Genomic DNA, 23768 nt, shown 5'->3' with positions numbered 1-23768 from the left:
CAACACATTTCAAAATGGGTGAAATCGGCGATTCAAGCCCATCTACTGCTGCAAAGCAAATGGATAATGGAGAAAAAACTCTAAATTCTGGATTATATACCAGCTTTGTTCAGATGTTATCGGTGAAAATCATAGACTACTACGTGGTATCGTCATGTTGTAAGAGCTACACACTGTATACCATAAAGTACAACGACTTTGGGAGGATTATGGTTGTTACGAGGAGGTTCTCGGATTTCATTGAATTGGACTCAAAATTACGTGAACTTGGTGAATCGACCTTCCTAAAGTTACCAGAGAAGAAATACTTTGGGAATACGGAACCATTTTTCATTGTAAAACGACAACAGGAATTACGTGCCTATATCAACTTGATATTACAAAAGGGTTCACCTGAGCAGTTGTTGTGTTTCTTCAAGTTTTTGGGTTTTAGTGACGAATCTCTTCTATATCTTCAATTGGCTTCTGCAAAATCTAACTTGGATAGAAAGAATTATATTCGTACACTCAGTGAATATCTTGTTATACCGTTAGATACAAGGCACATGTATGTGAATACTCTCACAAAATGCTCAGTAGAACTTTTTGACAATCTAAGCAAACCGGTTGAAGATATTCCATTTTCAAATCATTACGACGGATTATCACCTGGAGGGAGTCAGGATATGCCAAGTCCTAACAATTGTAATGTTTTCTCTTCCCAGAATATAAAGTATTATAGCAGTAATAACACAAGGTTAACCGGAAATTTTGATAAAATTGACGTTATTAGTGGAATAAACTCAAACCTTTTGTCACAAGTTGGAAGAGATCCAAATATGTATATTGATTTAAGATTGTCTAATGGACTGATATTTGATATATTATTGATTTCCTTGAAAGATTCTGATTCAAAATTGACATGTGATGTTACAAGTATCTTTTTGTATATGATTAACCACTACAACGCAAATATTCGTAATATGGCACTAAATGTCAAGGCGATCCACTACTTGGTGAAGGCACATTCACGCTTACTTGTGAACAACGAGCTATATTGTTTGGATTTTAAACACAAGGGTATTCTTAATATATACTCATGTGTAACAAGAGGAAAGAAGGAGTATGTGAATATATTCAAAAGTGAGAGCAATGATAGGATCCCAGTAACTATGGATACCGCTGATCTTAGTCCTAGGGTGTATTCTGTGGAACAATATTGGGATGTTGTGTCTACGTTTTATATATCAGTGCTAAGTCAGAGCTTGGAAGCTGTTCATCTGTATATAGATGACGTAAACTGTTGGAAGAAATTGTACAAGTTAGTAACATTACACAATGGTCATACATTTGAACCATTTGTGGCATGGTTGTTGTATATTACGAGTTACCAGGAGGATTTATTCACAATTTTCCCCCGAGATGACCACGCAAACGATGTCATTAAAAAGCTCTATTCTTCACAATCACCTACCATAAAGGCTATATCTGGTATAATAATATCCTCCTTATTAATTGGCAATTGGTTTGATCCTGAAGATGTTCCTAGAGCTGTATCATCTATCCAAAGGCTTTTTCAACTTGTTGCAGATAAAAGGCTTCATTTTTCATACGTGTTTAGCGGGGAATCTTTGCTTAGAATAAAAAACATGTTGAACGATCCAAACTTATACATTGATGTAAAGTTGTTTTTACTGTTTTCACTTAGGAAACATCTATCTCCCGCTTTGAAAGAGCTTAATGCTATAGCATTGAATTGGGATATTCCAATAGAGCTTATTGTTTCTAGTGGTGATAGCAGTCTCTCGATATCTAGACTAGAAAAGCTGCTTCTCAAATTCTTGGATGACGTTGATTTGGATTTGTATTTTGTAAATATGAATGAAATAACGATGGATAATGTGCAATATGTTGATTCTGAGATATATCCCAAGTTCATTGATAATTTCAAGGCTATATTCAGGACACTTTACATTCAAAAGTTCAAAAATATTTCCGACACTCTCTCACAAATCCTAAATTCAATGACATATGAACTCTCTGGATGTAAAAGTACAGAATCTGAAGTGAACGAATTCTCAGGAATTAGAAATGATATATCAATGCATTATGAAATTTGTTTATCTCTACTCATTCTTCCTTACACAGATTCAGAGACTTCCTCTGATCACTTATTCACGATAAATTTGGATCCTCTACTGATAAACAAAAATAGTAGTTTAATATATAGCAACGAGATATTTTTGGATGGCATAAAAAGTAAAATATTTGTAGATGATCCTACTACGGACACTAGTGAACAAATTTCATTTCCTAATAGAAATGGTTATACTTTGGATCTCTCCATAACTTTCCTAACATCAAGGATTGAATTCAACAAGGCTTATCTTGGGGTTCTTAAGAACAGACTTGCAGATTATGAAGAAATGCACATGTTGTACAATGAACATATTTTGAGATGCTTGAAGGTTGTACGTCGTTTAATGGATGCAAAACCACCCTCTAACATTAATATTCAGACAACAAAAGCTGTCAAGGATGATAGGTTGAACTCATACGACAACTTTAGAGGTGTTATTGAAAATTTTGAAATTGATGGAATGGAAGAGGTTTTGGAGATTAAGGATAATTTTAGTTGTATTAGTTATGATGAACTTTCAGATTATTCCCAATTGATGGAAGCATATGACAATACGTTTTCAGAGCTCATTGATTATTTTAAGTTTGTAGTATACTATTATAGCTTATGCAGAGATGTTCTAAAGAGGTTCTCCAAATTTGTGGGTAGGTATGAAGATGCGATTTCCCGAATACATAATAAGTTTGACGATATAGAACATGTAAAAACAGAATTTGTGACCGATTACTTAACGTTTCAGAGAGAAATGGAGACTGAAACTAACATCACAAAGAAGTTGATGGATAATATAACAATGTCACAAAGAATTCAAGATATGATAAAGGCTACAAACGTTAAAATATCATCATGTAAATCTAGAATTGGATCTACAGAAGAAAGGATACATAAAGTTCCCGTTTTAATAAATGAGACTGTAACAAAAAGAAAACAGATGGAATCAAAAGTTGAAGAACTCAACGATGAAATGGGAACGATAAAGGACGAGATACTAAAATTTCAATCCAAAATGGCAGAGCATGAAAGTCTCAAAAACTCTGTAAGCACAAAAATAACATCGACCATGAGCCTATTCTCTGCACTTGATGCGTCAGTAGGAAAAGATTCTGTAGAAATTCTGAATCACCTAGATGCATTTGTAGAAATACAAGAATCTTTGCGCCCAGAGTTCATAAATATATTATCGGATAATCAGTACCCAAACATGGTTGATCCATCAGTCGTTGAGGATCTCAGAAATGTTGTTTTTAGGAAATCGCAAGAATTTCAAACTGAATATGATGAAATTTGTAAAGAAGACGTTCAGATGAAGATAAACACCCTAAATTCTAGGTTGAGTAGTATTGACGATACGATATACAAGGTTAAGCATGATATAGCTAGTTTAAGGAGAACGGAAGAGGGGCTCAAAACAAATTCCTTGGATGAAACTTTGAGCATACAAAGACTTCTGATCGATAATTTGGAAACAACAAATAACCAACTTCAGTCAGAGCTTGAAAAAACGACAAATTCCCTAACGGCCATAGAGGTCGAACTCGGAACCATAAAAGCCAACAATGTCAATCTCAACCTCAAAATGCAGCAATCAAGGACCGTATTTCTGAAGAATTTAAAATATCAAAGAATGCTTAGACTCGAATCATTCTCTCAGATACTCTCCCTAGAGTTCCTAGCCAGACACATAACTCTCGAGGAAGCCCAAATTAACCGTATTTTAAGTATCAAGCCAGATGTAATAAATAAACTTACCACACTTATGGAACATGAAAACAAAAGTAGAATGCAGCTGGTTGCATCATTCAAGGATGCTGTGAACAAATTTAACGATACGACAAACTTTCTGTCAAACATCTAATTCCTCACTCTGTATACTAGATAACTGCACTAATTAAAAATATGGAGAAAAGTCTGCACAAACTCCAGGGGTATTTTAGACGTGGTGTAGTTGAAGCTAAATTCAACAGCAGACCCATCTCCGCAGTACCTATCAACGTATCTAGAAACAAAATCCGTGTCCAAAACCAACTTGTGTTTCCCATCAATAAAGGATGTGGACGTAAAATAGTAGAATGTGATCGAATATCGGTAAAACCAGTTTAAAATAACAGTGAGTAGAATATATTTCATGAATAAAATCGCTGCTTTAGAGTTGCGATCCAGGTCTAGATAATTGAAGGAAAGTAGTACATGATGCAAAACAGGTTCAGTTGGAGCAGAAGCTATGAAAACTGGAAATAACGAAAATATGGCAACTTGGGTTAGTCGTGTGTTTTTCATATTGACAATATCCAGGAGTATCCTAGACAATATATGTAGATTCGTACTAGAAAATATGTCATATGGAGTGGAAAATGTGTAGCCCTCTGAAAAAATCATGAAATTCGATCGCGTGTTGGAAGAGCCGATATAACATATGCAACAGTCTTCATCCATAATTTGTTCATAGTTAGATGTGCTATGCAAAGAATCCCCTGAAAGATATTCCATGTCGTCTAGTTGATCAAAAGAAATTATCCCAGTTGTAAAATTTTTTAAAAAACCCCGATCAGTTCTCAATATCATATGCATCTTTTTCGTGCAATACTCCAACTCATACATTCGTATTAATAACTGCCATGATATAAAATACCTTCTAAAATTCATAGCACAAACATCTGTATTTTTCAAGAGTATATATCTAACATATTCCTCTAAATCCTTGTTTGCTCTATCACTATTTTCAACGTCTCCAGCCGTTGACAAGTTTTCCATGTGTTTAAATGGATTAAAGTGAGAATTTTTGGAGGAACCCAATAGATAGTAACAATTTGAAGTATGAAGGAAGGAAAATGAGGACAAAAACGATGCTAAAGTAGATACTGGGGATACTTTTAGCAGAGTCATCAATATGGATGGAAAGGCTCTAAAGTGTGGCCATAAAATGTTACTGTGAATGATAATCTCCAGAACCAATCTAATTGGCATTAGCTTTTCCACACTTGAGCTAAAATTCCCCAATTGTGCCTCCCCGTTGGCATTTTCATAGTCAATAGATCGTTCTATACATCTTTCGAGTATTGCATTCAGCAAATCATTTATGGGCTGACGTTTCATTTCTGAGATACGAGAAAGAGAGCTCAGAAATACTTTTGTCATGATGTTAGCCTTTTTAAATAGAAATGTACCATCACAGGCATTTTCGTTACCTAAACCTCTATACTTGCAAAATCTTTCTAATGCTTGTGATAGTGTCCCTTTACATCCATATTTGTGATTCTCAAATGCAGCAGATGTTGATACTATATAGTATAATAGCTCCCAGCAGAATTTGTCATTTTCCATAGAAACCTGTGCAAACACGTTTGACAAAGTATCTATAAGCAAGTTGCTATCAAGGTAGGCAAGTGAAAACAAAGAATCTCGTCTGGTATTACAATAATTATGTGCACAGTTATCAAGAGTACAGAGTGTCAAGAGAGTTGCTATAACATCCATGGTGAAACCAATCATATATTGAGAACAAGTGTCCAAATCTTCACCTGGTCTTTGAGGAGACCTGAAGGAACACCTTATAGAATTTATTATGGTCAATTCGTCATCTGACTTTGTATCCAGTTTCTTTGCTCGCTCAGAATCAGTTTCCGCAGGGTTAATATTTTCCGCATCATATTCCCTGTCACTACATTGCAGTATGTAATTTGGAAAGACAGAATCATCGAGTTTGGTGTTTAAATGGTGCAATAGCCTTTCAACTGAGGATTCACTCGATGGGTATGATAGTTCCAAAATTAATCTTATGATTTTGTGTTCTTCTGGTTCATTATCAATGTCATTTGTTATGAAACTAGGTATGGGAGCCTTTCCAATAAAGGTACCATTTGCCGGACCATTTATCATAAAGTATTCAAAATTCATATAAAACTCTAAAGTCAGTGAAAATGACTGGAAAATTACATACTTTAGTAAATTCTCATAGCAAAATTGGTCTTTTTTGTCTGTAATTGAACAAACTTTTGCGTAAGATGTTCCATGTAACTCCTGCGAAAGGGTAAGCACTTCAAAGCTAGTACTAGCCGAAATACTTTTGAAATCATTCACATATTCAAATGGAATACGCATAATTTTAATGTGCAAATATTCCAAACCTATGTTATATATCAAACAGAGCTTTCCCAAAATCGTTCTTTTCAATTCTTTGATCAGTGACTGTAAAGTATTTACTCTAGACTTATTTAAAATTAGAACCAGCAAAGAGCAAGCTACAATCGAAGATATTACACCGAGAGACAAAACAGCAACCTTATCTGGACAATAATTCCAAATTGAATGCAAAAGATAATCAATCAAAAGTCTTCCAAACTCTACGTTACTGTTAAATGAGAAAACTAACAGTTCAGATGCTGCAAGTATTGTTAGAGGATTATCAGCTTGTAATAAGGCCCAAAGTCTTCTAGTTTCTTCTCCATCATACTTTTCAACGATACTAAATCCATTATCTTTATCAATACGAGCGCAACCGCTTTTCTTAAAATGTCTAGTACTGTCCAATATAACTCCTAATATATCAGTGAAGGTAGACATTGTAGCATCTTCGGTGCCGCTACTATTTTGTTCCTCAACAATAGTAGCAACAAAAGGCAGATTCAAGGACCTTACCAAATTTTGGATTATAGGCCTAGAGTTTAGATAACAGTTTAGAAGAAAATTGGCATTAGAGGATGTAGACATTGTCACCTTTACAAGACCAGAACGGTTAGTATGTTTCAAAAGAATTGAGTTGAATTTATGGCAGTAGAATAGCCAGTCTATGAAAATGGATATCTTTATGTTTGCGATCTCTAGACACGCACCGACATTCCCGGTATTTGTAGCCATAGTCAACATCCAGTTTACAAATGGACCAAGTACAGTCGTTCCATTGAGAAATTTGTTCATGGAATAAGAACTGTCCACTCCCTTTAAGCCCTCATAGTGCAACCTAATGAAAGCTGGAAAGCACAAAAATGCGAACCTTATGATAGTCGATATTTTTTCCAGAGCTAAGGATGTTTTTGTAGCCCTCAAGTACTTGTTCATGAACCAAAACAAAGCATGATAATTTAGCTTTGTTGTATTCAATATTTCGCATATCCTAGAGGCTTCCTTGTATTCCAAAAATTGCAAAACTGAAAAAATATCTTCAGAATTAGATAATATTATAAATAACAAATTTTCATTCCTCATACAGAATAAATCAGAATTCCTAGATATACTAAAAGTTGTGTAATTTTTCAACAAATCTGACCATATGTTCAATTTAACAGATTGAATTCCAGAAATTGCACCCAATATTCTAACTGAATCATAACCTAGAGATCCCAAAACATGCCTTTTTCCATCCTCATTAAGCCATATTTGAATGGCTAAATCAGCTGCTTCACCCCTTATCAATATACAAGAATCATCGCTCGACTGTAAAATATATTTTAAGCAAGCGTGAAATACAACACACGTTGTTAATTCACATTTAACAAAGTTTTCACAGTAACTCTTTAAAGACCTTAACAAAGTTACGGCACATGCGGTATACTTTTTTCTCGTTCCAAGTCTTAGAGGGTTGAGAATATTCACAACTCCTCTTATAACGTGCCTCCAATGTTCAGAGTCATGAGAGAGACAAATTGGGAGTATTCTCTCTATAAAGCACTCTAAATACCTAGTTTGCAGATTACACTTTGTTTTATCCAATAAGTTAGCAATATTCTCATAAAAACAAACAGATTGGCTTCTGGACAAGGAGGGCAAAATTGAAGAAATGAATGTTATATAAGACTCATCGTTGCAAACAATGCAGTAATAACAAAGCATTTGCAGAAATTGTTCTTCTATTCCCTCATCTGATCTAGAAAGTTCCTTTATCAATTCTATATTCTCGGCAATTATATCAACATTTATCATTCTTATGAAAACGAGTCGTTTACTCCCACCTTTTCCATAATCAAAATGATCTAGAAAATACTTTAAATATGTTATAGATGGTGCTGTGTTCCACTTTAGGATTACCCATCTATTATTGAAATTACAACCATTATTCGCACCAACATCAACAAGTGAACAATCGGTACTATCATTACAAAAACTTAATATTGTCTTGTCTCTTAAAGTTGGTTCTTTATTTTCATCAAAATCTGAATCTTTGGATAAATCAAAGGGGACCGATTCTCTAAATCCCTTTATTAGATGAATAAACAAAATAAATCTATAGACTAATTCCACATTGGACAAAAAAGCGTCCTCAAAAGGTTTTAATGTGTATTTATACCTCATCCTGAATATTGATGGTAGAGCAAATCTTACCTTTGCCAACGCTTTGGTGGTAGAATCCAGTACATGGGACAACCGTTTTATTCTTCCCTTTAGTCTGTTTAGTCCTGGCAAATTTAGAAATCCATTGGTGCCCATTTTTACGTGCTTCGAAAATAAAAATCTTTTCTTGCCCGTTTCAATGTTTTTTGGCGGAAACAATGGTCCCTTATCATCCATAAAATCTTGGACGGTATTCGCATATTGGAGAATTTGAGGCGTGTTAGCAATTTGAAATGGAAATAATGGATTTGGCATTGTTCCATGAGGAGGCTTTGGCAAGCCATTATCAAACGGATTTGCCATATGGTTACCCAAACTTGTTCCAGTACCTATGTGTTGATTCATCATAAAATCAAGCGGCGGAGGAACCAGCGGATTTCCCATGTTAGGATTCATACCAATAGATGGATTCAAACTGTGGGAGCTTCCAAAATTCTGTATCGGAGTAATTGGCATTCCTGATCCTCTCAAGTCTTCCATTGGTGGATTCGGTATCAAGACATTGCTCCTAATCCGATCCAATTCGTCATTGTGCTTCAATGCTGATGCACATTCGGACGATTTCTTCCTCTTTATAACACTAACATTCCTGTTTTTTGGGTGAGTTGGCGGTTGTATCTGTGTAGGAGCCAATCCCTGCGATAGGCCTGGAAGGAGCTGTTCTGGAATAGGCAAAAGACCAGCAAGGGATGTGGACTGCTGCCTTGCCCTAGGCTGACGAGGCCTTTTGGGGATTCTATCCCTCGTAGGATTGCGCTTGTGCATCAAGTCAAAAACACAAATTGCAGAGACACATCTTTCTAGAAAGTGTCACGAAATGTACAATATTCCATTCCAGGTAAGAAATTTTAGAAACGTGATTTTTCACGTACAAACGGACAAATGAAGACCAACGGGGGCGAGCCGACCAAGTCCCCAAGGCTCCTATAACACAACTGACGGTGTAAATACGTGGATAGTAAATGAAAATCATTTAGCTTGAGGAAATCTCAGCAGTTAGAAGGTTTGTGGCGCTCTCGGACTCCTTGATAAGCATGCCATGGCCGCTGTCGCCAGAAAGGTCACTGTGGACCTCCATCAACTTGGTCACTGTAAAATTAATGTAAATTGAAGATAGAGGAAAGCTATAGATATGGATTAAAACTAACAGTCAAATTTGGGTTTCTTAAGAACCTTGATCTTCCTAATCAATACATTCTGGAGAGGAAAAATAGATTTGCAGGCCTTCTCAATCTCCTTTCCAATGGATTCTGGGATGATTTTCTTTACAAGCTCCCTAAGTGTGCTGCTAGAAGCCTCATTGGTCATAACAGAGACCATCTTCTTGTGGATGAGACGGATCTTGCTAGTTCTGACATAGCAAGTGGACTTGAGTTGTCCTGGTCTTCTCTTGGTATAGCCAATGCAGAACATACGCAAATGGTAGCCATCCAAGGTCCTGACATCGGCAAAGGCCTCAATAAGGGAGTAGTTCTTCCTAATCAAGGAGCACAACTTGTCGCGAGTAACGCTTGAACCATGGAAATCGGTCAAGCAGTTCCTACCCTGAACGTCCTCACAGCACAATTTGATTTTACGATAGGCCTGATCCTCATCAGCGTTCAAATCAGCCAAGCTGACCTCGAATATACGACCCTTCAAACCATCAGTGGCAAGCTCTGTAAAAACGTGTATGATTGCAAATTTAGTTGGGCCACAAATAATCCGGTTGTAAATCGCAGATTTTTAAGTATATGGCCACAGAAACTCACTTGTTCCGATAGTTTTAGTGACCAATGTCTGTCCAAAGTTGCGGACGTTGAACATGACAGGGGCCTTCAAATTGTACCATTCCTTACGGGAGAAAGGGTCAATGACCTTCTTCTTTCCTCCCTTCTTTCCCTTGCTAACGCGCTTATTCTTGCCAACCGCCATCTTGTGGAATTCCAAAGACTAGCACAACACTCTAAAAACACACAAATTTAAATCGTTTAAAATACGCTATTCAGTAGTAGCATTTACAATATAAAGCTTGTGCTATTTTATAAAACTGATGTACGATTAAACCTGAAGTTGACCGCCAACAGCCAAAGAGCAACACCGGCCCCATCCGCCCTTCCCCATCGATACACCCAGGGCCTAACCGGTCCCCGGATCTTGAGAGTCACATTTTAGTAAATTTGCTCTAATGTGCCATAGTCCATAACGTTCAAGGCCATGACTCAAATGTCCCGTCATCATCCGGAGTAAAACAGTCGCAACTCGACCATGTGTCTAGCTAACCTCTTTCAATCAACACCCTCAAAGTTAAAGTAGCTAATTATAACCACTCATTCGTCTTCTTTCTAGCCAGTCCTCCACGAATGTGCCATGAGTCCAGATGCCTCGGTAGTCGAAGCTTCCATACTCGCCACTAGCTAATCACAAACAAACGGTAGCATTGTGCACTCTTGTAAAGTATATGCATCTAAAATAGCATAGGAAATCTTGTATGTTATCCTTTGTTCACTTCTTTTTTCCAGCCTTTTTGGCCAACAGTTCGTTTCTTGCTGCCTCCATGAGCCTAAAAGTATCGTAAATAGAGCATAAAGATGAATATTAATCTAGAGGATATGTAAATAGTGGTATATTTTCGCAACTAGGAAAATATAAGACAAACATCCAAAAATTACGCATAAACTCACTTTCTATTCTCTGATTCCTTTTTCTTGAACTCAATATCTTCCTCTGTCTGGATCACAACCTTCTTTGGGGCCTTCAAGGGCTTTTTTTTACCACCCTGTGATGATTCTGTTGTTAGGGGCTAAAACTCACCTCAGTTCCAGCTGGCATCTTTGATTTATAGCATAAATGTACAATAAATTATAATAATCAAAAGTTACACAAAATGGCGTTTGCGCCGTAGATTATTAGAAATGGAATTGCGCGCCTTCCAAATGGTTCTGTACCAAAAGCGGTACTTTATGGTAAGACGCTTTATGGATTTGTATCAAGCCAAGGGTTACGAAACAATTTTGGAAATGATTCCAGAGGCAACTGTTTTGCCACCCTCCCTAAGAGCAAATCTTAAACCCTCGTGAATTGGCATGGGATGCAATAGGTTGATTGTGCAGTGCAAACTATCTCCAGGAGCTGCCATTTGGACATCTTCTGGAAGGTGTACTGAGCAGCTAATATCACCGGTCCTTATAAATGCTTGTGGTCTATAGTTGGAAACAAAGGCATTCTTCCTACCACCCTCTTCAAATGTCAAAATGTAGACATCGGCTTCAAATGAATCGTGGCATGAGTATTTGCCTGGAGCAGAAACTACGTACCCTCTGAAAATCTCATCCTTTTTAACACCCTTGAGCAAAACTCCAACTTGATCTCCAGCAATACCTTCACTCAATGTCTTTCTGAACATTTCCAAGCCAACACAAACACTCTTCTTTCCAACTTTCTTACCCCCAACAATCTCAACATTGTCACCTGGCTTAATCTTTCCCTGCTCGATTCTTCCTGTGGCAACAGTACCCTTACCAGGGATGGACAGAACATCGTCAACAGCCATGAGAAGAGGCAAATCAGCCTTTCTCTCCGGTGTGGCCAAGAAATCATCGCACGCCTTTAACAGGTCCTTTATGGATTGTACTGATGCTGGATCATCATTAAGAGCCTTTGTTGCGGAGCCTTTTACGATAGGTGTGGAATCACCATCATACTTGTATTCTGAGAGTAATTCACGGATTTCAAGCTCCACCAATTCCAACAGCTCGGAATCCTCAACAAGATCGAGCTTGTTCAGATATACTACCAACCTTGGTACACCAATTTGCTTTGCCAACAAGATATGCTCACGTGTTTGGGGCATAGGACCATCTGGAGCGGATACAACCAATATGGCTCCATCCATTTGGGCTGCTCCAGAAATCATGTTCTTCACGTAATCTGCGTGACCTGGGCAGTCAACATGACCATAATGTCTCTTCTCAGTCTCGTACTCAACGTGAGTAGCGCAAATGGTAATACCACGTTTCCGCTCTTCAGGCGCTTTATCTATGGCGTCATAAGGAGTATATTCTCCTACGCCAGCAGCGCTACAGATTTTTGTCAATGCAGCTGTCAATGTCGTCTTCCCATGGTCCACATGGCCGATTGTGCCAATATTCAAATGTTCCTTGTTACGTACGAACACACCAACCGCAAAAGAACGAAATGAACCATTCATATGCTTTAAAGCTGTAAAATCTGGCGATATAATAACTTCATTTCCACCGATTACGCCAACAAAATGACGTTGATTTCCCCTTGTCGAATAGCGGGACAAATTGGCTCCAAAACGGAGCAATACTCCACCACCTAACATCTCCAATGAAAAGGGGATATATTACAAACAATACATCAATGTATAATATTGTAAATGTGGAATGTGATGTGGTAAGGGCCAAACGACACTCCACCATATCAAGGCATTCTCAATCATCTTCAAGGATTGTCCATAGATTAAAAATTTTGGTAGAAGTTATTACTCAAAATCTTCAAGTAGTTCAGCCCATGATGGTCTGAAGGATGGATCAAACTGTAACATTCTCAAGACCATATCTATGAGACCTGTTTATACTTGCATAAATTGAAAATGAACAACCCATATCACGCGTATCTCGTAGTTTGTTCAAATCGTCTATCATGTCTTGGTATACCAACTGCTCGTCCTGGAGGAGATAATTATCGTATAAGGGCTTACCATTTTAGGGATTGTTAGCGTTAACAGATGATAATAGACTAAGCCCAAGCAGAAAACATCGTTTTTATGGAGAAACGCATCTATTCTTTCCGCGAAATCCAGATGTTGAAATCGATTTAGATTCGCCACGATATCATTTGAAAGCTCTGGGGAGTTGAATGGGATTTTATCAGCCAACAAAAGCATCAATTCCGGTGATATGAACGAATGCATATTTAGTTTCCCTTGGTTAACCTTGTAGCACCGCTCAATGAACAATGCTAGGAAGATGTTATCATATTGCGAGACTTACTCTTTGGGCAAAAGTCTGAAAGGAGCAATTTTAGCCCATCTTGCGATATTAAAACATTGCTTGGTTTTATATTGTTGTGGGCTATTTTTTTCCTTTCCATGTAAGTCAAGAGTGTAATTTGCTGCCTTAAATTATTCCGCAAAAGATCGTCCTCCAACTGGTAAATGTCAAATCTATTTGGTAGATTTTTCAGGTAGTTTTCAACTGAGCCGTTTCTCATTTCGGGTCTGAATACTTTTTGTGGAAATGTGGGATTAAACAAACGTTACATATAATAAACACCATGTATCAATAAAGGGTTTCTTCTTCCTCAAAATTTTTGAGACGGTTATAATATTCAAAGCACCCTCATAATCTTTCCTGTCAATATCCATGTCAATCCAGTATCTCTCCGTGTGATCCTTGATATCCTCAACTGTAGATTTATAAGACCACACAGTAAATTGTACCTTCATCTAAAAGAGTATCCAGCTGATATTCGACATCTCCTGATCGATGTTTCTCATTTACACACGAATTGTTTCTGATTATATAAGGGTTTAGTAACTACAAACGTTTATTTCATGGAGTAATAATATACCAATTTTGCAAAGCATCTGTAACGACCCTTATCTGCAATAGCACTGCGATTGTCATCTGATTCATCAAAATCCTAAGTGAAAATGTTAAAACTTTAAAGATCAAACATCCTCTTGAGATTGTAAATTTGACAACTGCTTTTCCAACTGCAAAATATATGAGAATAAATTTCCGTAAACATACATCCTCAATCCTATCCTTTGTCTTTGTTATCAAAACATCCAACTGAGATATTTCACCCTCAACGTCATGACTGGCAAGGAGCTAATTAAGCACAGAAATAAAACATACTATTCATCTTCTTCATCTTCATCGGATTCTGTGAACTTTATTCCATCCTGAATGTTATACATGCGTCTCTCCAGGTGCGATAAAATTTTTCTCCTTTTATTCCTGTGAACATAAATGTCGACACTCAACTACGCAATGATCATGGAAATACATATGTGGACAAACAGCCATTGGGACTAACAGTTCTAACACAAGGGAGTCTATCAGCTCATCTCTTATACAGTCAACTTTCCAGCAATGTCCGATTTGGTATGAACCTATAATTATACAATTGGGCATGATATAGACAATCTACTTGGGACCGGATCCAGCGGCAGATATTCCTTCGGCCATTCTATCTCTTCGTAGCTTGATATAGGAGATAAATCCCTCATTATGAAGCTATTTGAATGGACAATTAAGTAAATAACACCATCGAACACCGAAGAGCTAAATTTGCGTACACATCATTCCAAACCACACATAGACATAAGCTATAACATAATGGATGAAATACTACCAGATTATGGTACAAGCACAGGTGTGGTGTGAAGTGCTCAGTCACCATCGTCCGAATCATCGAAAGATATCGAATTAACTACATTAGTAATCTCTCCTGAAGATAATATAATTATGTATTTATAAAATACCTGATCCTTTCCAGGATGCCTTCTTCTTTTTAGATTTTTCATGTCTAAAATCCTTTCCCTTAACTTTACTCAACTCTTCTGCTGCTTTTAGAACAAATGGGTCATGTTTTGCTTTATAAGAGTTCACTTTCAGTTCCTCCTTTTCTATTCTATCAAACCAAAGCTCGTTATCTATTCTCCTGAAAGGAGTACCTACGTCATCCATTCACATTGTGTAAATACATATACCTGATGATCCGGTAGGTGTATGTGGCTTTTCTTGTGTTTCTACCGGCGTTGGTGTCTCAATAGTACCAGGAAGACCGTTGGGACTCTTAACGAACCCAGCAATCACGCTAGTATTTGATACTGCATTACTTTCTTTTACTTTTTCAGTATTTTTCTCAATACCAAAAACAATTGGAACAATACTGTCGATGTCTATATCCCTAATCTCTTTTGGAAGGTGCTTTGCCTTAAGCTAAGGGTCGATGATATGATAAAAGAATCAACATACCTTCTTACATTTGTACTCCTTTCCTAGTCTCTTTATTGTCTTCTTTAGGCCATGGTTGGAAAGAATCTTCACCGCCAAATATAAAAGTGGAGTTGGTTTTGCTTTTTCCGATGCCATAATTAAATTTTAACTCTATCTATCCTATTCATAGGTTACTAATCCTTTAAAAATTTTATATGAGGTTGAAGTAGTTGTATATAGTCGTAGAATCCAAGATATAAGTTGAAAGAATAAAAGACGCAATACAAAATCCAAAATGAGTGAAATCTTAAGCCAATGATCCGATAATTCTCAGCAATAAAAAGACACCAAAACTATTGGTGAGATTAAGGAAATTTTATGGGCTGAATACGGCATTAAATATCAACGCACTATAACACAGGTTTAAGTCACCCGTTCACAGAATGTAATCCATCTGTAAAGTATAATAAATGAGTTTATAACTCCAAGAGTCTAAAACTCTCATTTTATTCTCTCATAAATGTCTAAGGCCGATGTGGAATTAGACGAATCTAAACTGTCTCCTATGGAGGCTAGAATCAGTTTTCTTGCTGATGCAGCAATTCTATTTGCTGAAGAAATGCCAAAAGTATCGCATAACATGATGTTAGTCCACAGTTTGTCACACTTTTAAAATGCACTTACAGGAGAGACGCATTGCGTTTTCTAAAAGATTCAAATATGGGTAAATTATCCTGTTGACATTGTCACACTCCCATTTTAGAGATTGCAGCTGGTCATTACCTACACATTTGCAAAAGATGCGGAGTAGTAAAGGTTCCCTGTGCGAATACAATTGTACGATGTGAAAAAAGTAATAAAAGGCAAAGAAGAAAATGTACGATTACGATTCATATCAACATTAAAATACAGTAAAAAGAAGACATAGAGTAAAGAAAATCAAAGAAGCCGGTATATCTGTGAAAATAGATTCCACAATGGTCCACAAGAATGTAATGGTACTCAAATATTATATACCGTAACTTACAAATTCAGGTCTACACCTGTAAAATATGTAATCATCGCACTGTAGTTCCTGGAATTGTAAAGCATGTGAAAAAGAAAAAATGAGTCTGAACTACATTGTACTGAACAAATCATAGCGTTTTGAACCACTCATGCATCAAAGCGTCTCCAGCCGTTATTCTCTTTTTTGGATTTAGCATCAACATTCTGCATATGTAATTGTTTGGATATATTTTTACAAACTTCGATAAGAGGTCGATACACAAATCGTCAATTACTTTTCCACATTCCTTGAATATGGCAAATGGATTCGGGTTTTTGTTCATTTCCGGTAACTCAAAACTCTGTTTAGTTAGTATATTTTGTTGAGGAGTTATGAAATATATACCATAAAAGGAAGGGAAGCTGCTTCTGGCCAATCTTCAATAGATGGTTTTCCAAATTTCTTGAAAATTTCTAATAGGAGGCTCAGTTCTGAGGTATTATCAAATAGTGGTCTTCCTGTAATCATTTCTACTATAACACATCCCAGAGACCAAATGTCCACAGGGTATGAATAATAATAGTCGCCTAATAACAACTCAGGAGGTCGGTAACATAGTGTAATGACCTCCGGAGATAATGGACTATTTATGATTGGGTTCCCTCCTACAAATCATTGTTAATAATCGCTATTCGTACATCGTATATAGACATATGTAGCAGTAATACCATGTGGAATATCAAAGGGTTTCTGTATTCTGCTTAGCCCAAAATCTGATAAAACCACGAATTCCAAATCTTTACTTGTACAAACTTTGCTACTGATCGATAGCTGATCAGGAATTATTAAGTTTTTTCCCTGAATTCTCAGTATAATAAATACTTTAACGTACAGATAACTGATTGTACAAATCAGTTGACACCTTCTTGAGCAACTCTATGTCAGCCTTACCGTGATCACCTGAAATTATACACAAAATATTCTCGGGTTTTATATCCCTGTGTATAATTTGCTTATAATGACAATAGGAAAGAGCATCAATTAACTGCCTAGATACTTCCTTCACTTTTTCTATTGGTAGTCCATTTGGGTAATATCTCTCGATATATTGTCTTATATTCCCTCCATTTATCTTTGGAAATGATAGATATATTCTGCAGTCTCCCAAGTATATTCTGTCCAATGGGATTATGTTTTTGTGTTTTAACACTGTTAAAGCATAAATCTCTCTCAAAATTGTGGGAGTAAGGCCTAATACCTCATCTAGCATCATACGCTTAAATGCACGCTCCTCGCCAGTATAATCACTTCTAACTAAATAAACCTTTCCGTATGAACCCTCACCTAGTGTATTTACATATCTCCACCCGTATAAATCCACTATGTCTTGATCACATTGCAAATAGACCGTTGGTATATTATAAAATTCGTACCCGTCATTCATATTTTTTTGGTACAATGATTTACATCCATAACCTTTGTACTTTTCTTCTATGTCACAAGAAATAGTTTGGATGTTATTTCTTATTTCAGAGAGAATGTTAGACATTAGTTCTTCGTCTCCTTGGCTATCATTGGTGCAAACTCTCGTATTTATTATAGATCTATCCGGAAGAATATTTCGATTTTTATCGATAGTTTTTGCATATATTTTATTGTCTACTAATGTGGTATGATTCATTGAATGGAATCTAGGTATGTATTGTGGATTCTCTGATCCATCATCTATCCTTGATCTCTTTTCTGCAACAACCCTTTTCTCATAAGCATTGACTGTTGAGTCTCTTTCAACTTCTAAATAATCTTCTAAATCAAAATGGAGTTCTCTCTTTTTATAACTTCCACCAGGGGAATCAAGAGGTAAAACTTTGTTAACATTCTCCCAGTATCTCCTGAACATGCAATTGGGATCTGCAGGCTTCATATCAGAAAAAACAGATGTAGTTAAGATATTATGTGTATGTATAGTCTTTGTATACTAATTACTAAGCTGCAAAACAACCATATCTAAATAGGAACAACAAATACTACTGATAATGGAATCCAAAATGTCTAACCTATAACCACAATATAGAGACTTATTTAGCGTATATAATCTATGTACAAAGTTATTTGTAAATGTGTAAGACGAAAATCACTTTTTTCCTCACTGGGAAGAAAAGTGGGCTCCAGATGTGTAGATTCATATCAATGAAAATATATTCTTCTCTGTGGTGGCAAGGAGAAAATTCTCATTTTTTGAATAAACTGCAATTTAGAAGTAAACGTGATAACCTTTTGGCAAATCCAAATGGGCGTTCAGAATAAAAGGGTTGTCTAGGGGTTCAATGGGTTGCACTTGCAATAGTTTGAAAAGTTCATCTCATTAAGATCGGAAAATTATCCTTCCTAGATTCTTTTAGGGTTATCCTTCAGCTTTTGAGGCAAATAAGCCTCCCTTGCCACCACATATTCCTAGAATTTTAATCCAGTACCGATATAGTATGCGTCTAATACCAATCGGCGCTGGAAATTTTCAATTTGTCTGTAGAATCGTTGATACAGGCAATGAAGAGGCACAAACAGGTTAGAATCTTTTCTGAAGGCATTCTGATAATATTCCTATAGGTTTTCCCAGATTCTCAGTCTTAAAACTGACAAGATTGAGCCAAAGCGAAGATGTAAGGAATCGAATATCATTTAATGATGATTTTAACGCTTTTATTCAAAAATGTGTTAACGGTCTCGTGAATTTTCATTTGCAACAAAGTCATGTCTACCTAATTGAGAAAAGGACGGCAACATCGCTTAGGAAGCATATGGAAATTTTACTGGATACTTCAACTCAAGTCGACGGAACTAGTAGAATAAACAACCTTTCAATTAAGAGGCGCATATACTATAACAAAGACATTGAAGTTGCTTCATTTGTAGACATTGACCCAGATTCTATAAAAGAACTTGGAAAAGACTCTCATTATGACACTAAAAAGTACGAGATTTGTACAATAGAAGAAGATCTCTTCAATATAGAACCGTTTATACGGAAAAATCGTCAGGAAATTAAAGATGGCGCATCAGCCAATGCCTCCGTTGAAATAAAAGTAAAGTGTGGATTGCTTAATTTTAGGGGTATTCCAAGCCTATTTAAAATGAAACAGAAGATAAAAGCACGTATCAAATATTTGCATACTCTTGAACCCCTGCCTTTATCATACAGTAGCATAGAACACAGATCAGAGTATGACCCTTGTAACTTTTTTAAAATTGTTATAGAATCTGTAAGGAATGAAATTTTAAACCTATCATCTGAACCTCAAAATAATATTAGACTGTTTATAAATTCTTTCGAAGTTGATCCTAGCATATTAAAGAAGGAAGGAAGAATTTTTGATGCAATCACTCAATCTATTGTTGATTCTAGGACTTTATATATCCAGATACTAAAACTTCAAGCACTTGCAGCAGGTCAACAATTTGTGGGTTCAGCAATTTATTCCGCTATCCAATCGACTAGATATCTAATAGATACCAAGCCTACAGTGAAGCATGGAGAACTTTGCACGAGTCATAGTGTTATCGAAGAGAATTTGATGACAGTTAGTAAGTGCCTGCATAAACTTGTGGCTAATTCACCTTCAAAAAACGCATATAAAGTTCAACATATTTTTCAATTATGCGGGAAAATGTTACTATTTAAACTAATTCGCATGTTTTGTGCATTATTACTTCACTCGAAAAAATACAAATTTAGCAGTAAAAACTCCTCCCTATCGCTGCATAGATCAAAGCTTTGCCTCTTTAATAGCATAGCTATGCAATCAACTAATAGTGTAAAATATTTGAAAAGGAGTAATGGTATTTTCAATGGCCCTGTGGGATTGGACCAATTTGAAAGTGCTGAAATATTTTCAAGAAAATTATTCTCTGTCCTGCATCATTATAAACATTACAGAAATGTAACAATAAACCAAATATTAGAAGAAGTCAAAATAACATACACCGTCACACTTGCATGGATAAATCTTTACCTTACTGGAAGAGTTGCCATGGACCTTTCTGTAATTATGAACATCCTATACAATTCTAACGACAGAAATATAATGCATAGGATTTCCCTCGTCGATGTTAATATAAAATCAATGAGCAAGATATACAGGTAAATGATATGATAAATCATAAATTAATAATCCAGGTGGAAAAGCGATCTAATGTCATTTATAAGGCTTAAAGATAAAACGATTGACAGCTGCGATTAAATATCGTCTTTATCCGCAATTCCCTTGTTAAATCGTTCCAAATGCCAATCAATTACAGTATTAGCAAGTTCGAGAGTTAACTGGGTAGTGCCAGAACCGTAGACGGCGGATTGTAAACTTATACAAAGCTACACATAAATATAAAAGTAATAAAGCAACAACCTTTGCCAACTGTCTTCCTGACAACTTCTCAGTCTTTTCGGCAACTTTGGCATAGAATTCATCATTTATTCTTGGATCAATTTGTATCTTTTTACCGCGTTTAGTTGGATTTATTACAAATTGGTGCATAAACAGGGTTATCATGCGTTTTCTCTCATTAGTTTCAGGTAATGGGAATTCGTATTGTTCATCCATTCTGTCAACTATAGCCGGATCCAGAATATCACGCTCATTTGTAGCCAATATTAGGCAAAACTTATCAGTTTCTGTACCAGTATGGTATAGAAATGCTGATAGAGCATTTCTGACGTTTTCTGACATTCCCTGGACACTTGATCGACCCTTTCTCAGAAAAGCTTCAGCTTCGTCAATGAATAGGACCAAACCACGCTTTGACTTTTTAGACCACTCAAAGAGTCGGTTTATTTCACTGGCAGCTTCCTCTCTCAATGGTCCAACATCTCCACCAGTCATTATAGCATAGTCCATTCCGGATCGTTTTGCAACTGTCTTAGCAAACAAAGTTTTACCTGTACCTGGCGGGCCATATAATAAAATATGCCTAAAGTTTGTTCCATTTTCCTTTGCTCTAACTAGAGAGTTTACTGTCCAATTTAGTCTTTGGTATAGTTGATCATTGAGGACGATTTGATCAATTTTCAGTTCTTTGTTTGTTTTAACAAGTCCCTTGACGAAATTTCCGAGTCCGTTCATCAGCACCCATCTGGAAGTATCACGAACAAGTGGTGGCTTTCCAATTTTCTGCTCCATAAATTTTCCTAGTACCCTTGTACCAGCTCTGGCTCCGTAAACTCCGATTGCCAGGGCTGTAAGTGCTGTCACCTGTACAATTGTCAAGTTATAAGTACAACACTTACACCAGTTGTAAGACGTTCCTTGTCAGCCAAAAGAGAGGAGAACGCTGCTCCCAAAGACGAAAAGATAATATTCAATGATTCCAATTTTGTTTGTCTCTCTTCTATTGCTCTCTCCTTCATCATCCTGAGAACATGCGGATGATAAAACAAAAACTTACTTGACATGAACATCGAAATTTTCGCGTTCCTGCTTTATTTTGCCTTTGGATTCTTCTTGGACCTTTGCCCGTATATTTTCGCGTTCAAGGGCTTTTTCCTCCTTCATTTGAGCTTTACGCATTTCTAGTATGTCTAGCTCCGTCTTTTTTCTAATTTCTTCTTGGCGTAAAAATTGCTGATGTTGTTGTTGAAGCCACTCTTCATTCTGACGTCTCTGATCAATCAGCTTTTTCTGATACGCCTCTGACTCAAGCTGGGCTTTATACTGAGCGGTTATCCTTTCTTGTTCTTGTTGTTGTGCCGCAAGCTTACGCCGTTCATCACCTTCAATCCTTGCTCTTTGGGCTCCAAGTTCAGTTTGACGCAAGTGCATCTACAGCATTTGTACAAGGAAAGTAAAAACAAACCTGTTCAATCTCCTTCTTTATCTCTTGTTGGCGCGTTAGCTCCTGTAGCCTTGTCAGTTCGAAAGCCTTCTGGGCATTTGGTGAGGAATCCAGCATCCTCAGAGCTTTTGCCCCGCGTTCCAACGCAGTTGGATCGACTGAAATCGGTGTATGTGAGTTATGGAGACTTACATTTTCCAGTGATATTCTTGTCATCCTTTGACGATGATGGCTGAACTGGAGCGGGGCCGGGTGTGCCACCTCCAAACCCAAAACCGGAAAATGCCATTCTTCTCTCTTTTATATAATGAAAAGAGGCAGAGAAACTACATTTAAAGTAAAACTGTCTCCTCAAGGAAGAATCTCAGTGCTAATAGTCTCAAATCTGCATTAAATTACAACTACTGGTTACCTTCAACACATGGCATAGCTATACTTTTGTCGAACCACAAAGGGCTTCAACCGCACAAATAAATGGAACTCGACCGACCGTTTGCTGGGACCCCCTACTGAGGGGAACAAGGGAAGACTAAACAGGGTTAGGTACCATTAAATGTCAGTTTAATACACAAAAATGTTTTAATTCAGTTTTATATCCTGTAGTTTTGAATTATGGTAAACGCAGAGGTCATATTTTCCAAGAATCTTGGTATTTGAAATTTATAGCCTAAAATCAACATTTTTCCGTAGAATCTTGCATATTTATCCAATTATCATGCTAATATAGTCAATATATCTGTGGTTTTTATTCTACAAATTGACCATTTACGATGAGTGATGACGTAGTCTGGCAACTGGTTAAGAATGGCTTCTGCTCATTCAGAAAAACGTTTGTTTCATCTTCTATACACAATTACTCCACAGGACTGATGCAAAAGCCTTTTGTACCAACATGTACAACTCTACTGGGCTTTGTAACAATGCCAGCTGTCCACTAGCCAACAGTAATTACGCAACTGTGATAGAAGAACAAGGTATGTTTTCGTTCAACACAATGGATACGTATCCATATAACTGAAACAATCTTAATTTTTGGAAATACTCATCCATTCTTTAGGTTCTCTAATGCTCTGTCTAAAAACAGCTGAAAGGTCCCATACTCCCAGAGACCAGTGGGAAAGAATAAAACTCTCAAAATCTAAAAGAGAGGCATTGGAACAGATATCGCAAGAAACCAAAGTTGGATTTCCATCGCATCAAACGCTAAAGTGTAAACTCAGATTTAGACGTCTGAGAGAAGTTCTATCCAGAATGCGCAACATAATATTAAACAAAAAAACCAGAGTCATGCCAATCAAAAAGAAGACAGAACGTCGTGAAGCTATTCGTGAACGTAAAGCTGAAATCGCGGCAAAACTTGACAAGAGCATCGAAGATGAACTATTAAACAGACTTAGTCAGGTACCTAGAATGGCCATGAATTGCATGCTATACAGGGAGTATATGGAGAACTATACAACTTTGATGCAATGGAACAAGTCGAAGCTGAACCAGAAGAAATACAAACTTCTAAAAGAAAAGGTAATGTTACTATCAAACTCACAAGATACGTATAGTGCGT

The 23768-nt window shown here is 36.8% G+C and overlaps 13 protein-coding genes across 13 annotated transcripts; 4 read left to right on the top strand and 9 right to left on the bottom strand.

Annotated features, from left to right (window-relative positions):
- Window positions 1-14: 14 nt before the first annotated feature.
- Window positions 15-3974, top strand: BEWA_052900 (hypothetical protein; the record flags this gene model as incomplete). The annotated part of the gene is made up of 1 exon (XM_004832630.1): window positions 15-3974. The coding sequence occupies one exon, from the start codon at window positions 15-17 to the stop codon at window positions 3972-3974; it is 3960 nt and encodes a 1319-aa protein (XP_004832687.1).
- A 29-nt stretch (window positions 3975-4003) lies between these two features.
- BEWA_052890 (conserved hypothetical protein) lies at window positions 4004-9316 on the bottom strand (the record flags this gene model as incomplete). The annotated part of the gene is made up of 1 exon (XM_004832629.1): window positions 4004-9316. The coding sequence occupies exon 1, from the start codon at window positions 9206-9208 to the stop codon at window positions 4004-4006; it is 5205 nt and encodes a 1734-aa protein (XP_004832686.1). The 5' UTR covers window positions 9209-9316.
- Window positions 9317-9416: 100 nt separating this feature from the next.
- Window positions 9417-10357, bottom strand: BEWA_052880 (40S ribosomal protein S3a, putative; the record flags this gene model as incomplete). Its single annotated transcript, XM_004832628.1, has 3 exons — window positions 9417-9532; window positions 9592-10101; window positions 10195-10357. 3 exons carry the CDS (start codon window positions 10355-10357, stop codon window positions 9417-9419), a joined length of 789 nt encoding a protein of 262 aa, XP_004832685.1.
- A 570-nt stretch (window positions 10358-10927) lies between these two features.
- Window positions 10928-11254, bottom strand: BEWA_052870 (conserved hypothetical protein; the record flags this gene model as incomplete). The annotated part of the gene is made up of 3 exons (XM_004832627.1): window positions 10928-10985; window positions 11107-11201; window positions 11237-11254. The coding sequence occupies 3 exons, from the start codon at window positions 11252-11254 to the stop codon at window positions 10928-10930; spliced, it is 171 nt and encodes a 56-aa protein (XP_004832684.1).
- Window positions 11255-11423: 169 nt separating this feature from the next.
- Window positions 11424-12835, bottom strand: BEWA_052860 (elongation factor Tu family member; the record flags this gene model as incomplete). The annotated part of the gene is made up of 1 exon (XM_004832626.1): window positions 11424-12835. The coding sequence occupies exon 1, from the start codon at window positions 12768-12770 to the stop codon at window positions 11424-11426; it is 1347 nt and encodes a 448-aa protein (XP_004832683.1). The 5' UTR covers window positions 12771-12835.
- Window positions 12836-12929: 94 nt separating this feature from the next.
- On the bottom strand, window positions 12930-14204 carry BEWA_052850 (conserved hypothetical protein; the record flags this gene model as incomplete). Its single annotated transcript, XM_004832625.1, has 8 exons — window positions 12930-13015; window positions 13050-13116; window positions 13149-13408; window positions 13441-13667; window positions 13705-13855; window positions 13890-13986; window positions 14021-14092; window positions 14127-14204. 8 exons carry the CDS (start codon window positions 14202-14204, stop codon window positions 12930-12932), a joined length of 1038 nt encoding a protein of 345 aa, XP_004832682.1.
- A 105-nt stretch (window positions 14205-14309) lies between these two features.
- BEWA_052840 (conserved hypothetical protein) lies at window positions 14310-14684 on the bottom strand (the record flags this gene model as incomplete). Its single annotated transcript, XM_004832624.1, has 3 exons — window positions 14310-14412; window positions 14492-14567; window positions 14606-14684. The coding sequence occupies 3 exons, from the start codon at window positions 14682-14684 to the stop codon at window positions 14310-14312; spliced, it is 258 nt and encodes an 85-aa protein (XP_004832681.1).
- A 162-nt stretch (window positions 14685-14846) lies between these two features.
- Window positions 14847-15552, bottom strand: BEWA_052830 (conserved hypothetical protein; the record flags this gene model as incomplete). The annotated part of the gene is made up of 4 exons (XM_004832623.1): window positions 14847-14905; window positions 14940-15131; window positions 15168-15399; window positions 15436-15552. The coding sequence occupies 4 exons, from the start codon at window positions 15550-15552 to the stop codon at window positions 14847-14849; spliced, it is 600 nt and encodes a 199-aa protein (XP_004832680.1).
- A 325-nt stretch (window positions 15553-15877) lies between these two features.
- Window positions 15878-16418, top strand: BEWA_052820 (conserved hypothetical protein; the record flags this gene model as incomplete). The annotated part of the gene is made up of 4 exons (XM_004832622.1): window positions 15878-16041; window positions 16083-16120; window positions 16160-16273; window positions 16309-16418. Exons 1-4 carry the CDS (start codon window positions 15917-15919, stop codon window positions 16416-16418), a joined length of 387 nt encoding a protein of 128 aa, XP_004832679.1. The 5' UTR covers window positions 15878-15916.
- Window positions 16419-16532: 114 nt separating this feature from the next.
- Window positions 16533-18308, bottom strand: BEWA_052810 (protein kinase domain containing protein; the record flags this gene model as incomplete). Its single annotated transcript, XM_004832621.1, has 4 exons — window positions 16533-16745; window positions 16790-17049; window positions 17113-17242; window positions 17277-18308. 4 exons carry the CDS (start codon window positions 18306-18308, stop codon window positions 16533-16535), a joined length of 1635 nt encoding a protein of 544 aa, XP_004832678.1.
- An 874-nt stretch (window positions 18309-19182) lies between these two features.
- Window positions 19183-20526, top strand: BEWA_052800 (hypothetical protein; the record flags this gene model as incomplete). The annotated part of the gene is made up of 1 exon (XM_004832620.1): window positions 19183-20526. One exon carries the CDS (start codon window positions 19183-19185, stop codon window positions 20524-20526), a length of 1344 nt encoding a protein of 447 aa, XP_004832677.1.
- Window positions 20527-20618: 92 nt separating this feature from the next.
- Window positions 20619-22496, bottom strand: BEWA_052790 (ATPase, AAA family domain containing protein; the record flags this gene model as incomplete). The annotated part of the gene is made up of 6 exons (XM_004832619.1): window positions 20619-20750; window positions 20785-21627; window positions 21663-21786; window positions 21821-22194; window positions 22229-22365; window positions 22400-22496. 6 exons carry the CDS (start codon window positions 22494-22496, stop codon window positions 20619-20621), a joined length of 1707 nt encoding a protein of 568 aa, XP_004832676.1.
- Window positions 22497-22977: 481 nt separating this feature from the next.
- Window positions 22978-23763, top strand: BEWA_052780 (conserved hypothetical protein; the record flags this gene model as incomplete). Its single annotated transcript, XM_004832618.1, has 4 exons — window positions 22978-23036; window positions 23072-23181; window positions 23265-23608; window positions 23644-23763. The coding sequence occupies 4 exons, from the start codon at window positions 22978-22980 to the stop codon at window positions 23761-23763; spliced, it is 633 nt and encodes a 210-aa protein (XP_004832675.1).
- Between the last annotated feature and the right edge of the window lie 5 nt (window positions 23764-23768).

The sequence above is a fragment of the Theileria equi genome, assembly GCF_000342415.1.
Source record: "Theileria equi strain WA chromosome 4 map unlocalized gcontig_1105316255039, whole genome shotgun sequence".
NCBI classification, from domain to species: Eukaryota; Apicomplexa; class Aconoidasida; order Piroplasmida; family Theileriidae; genus Theileria; species Theileria equi.
The sequence above is the reverse complement of the archived record's forward strand: the minus strand, read 5'-3'. Positions and strand labels throughout refer to the sequence as shown.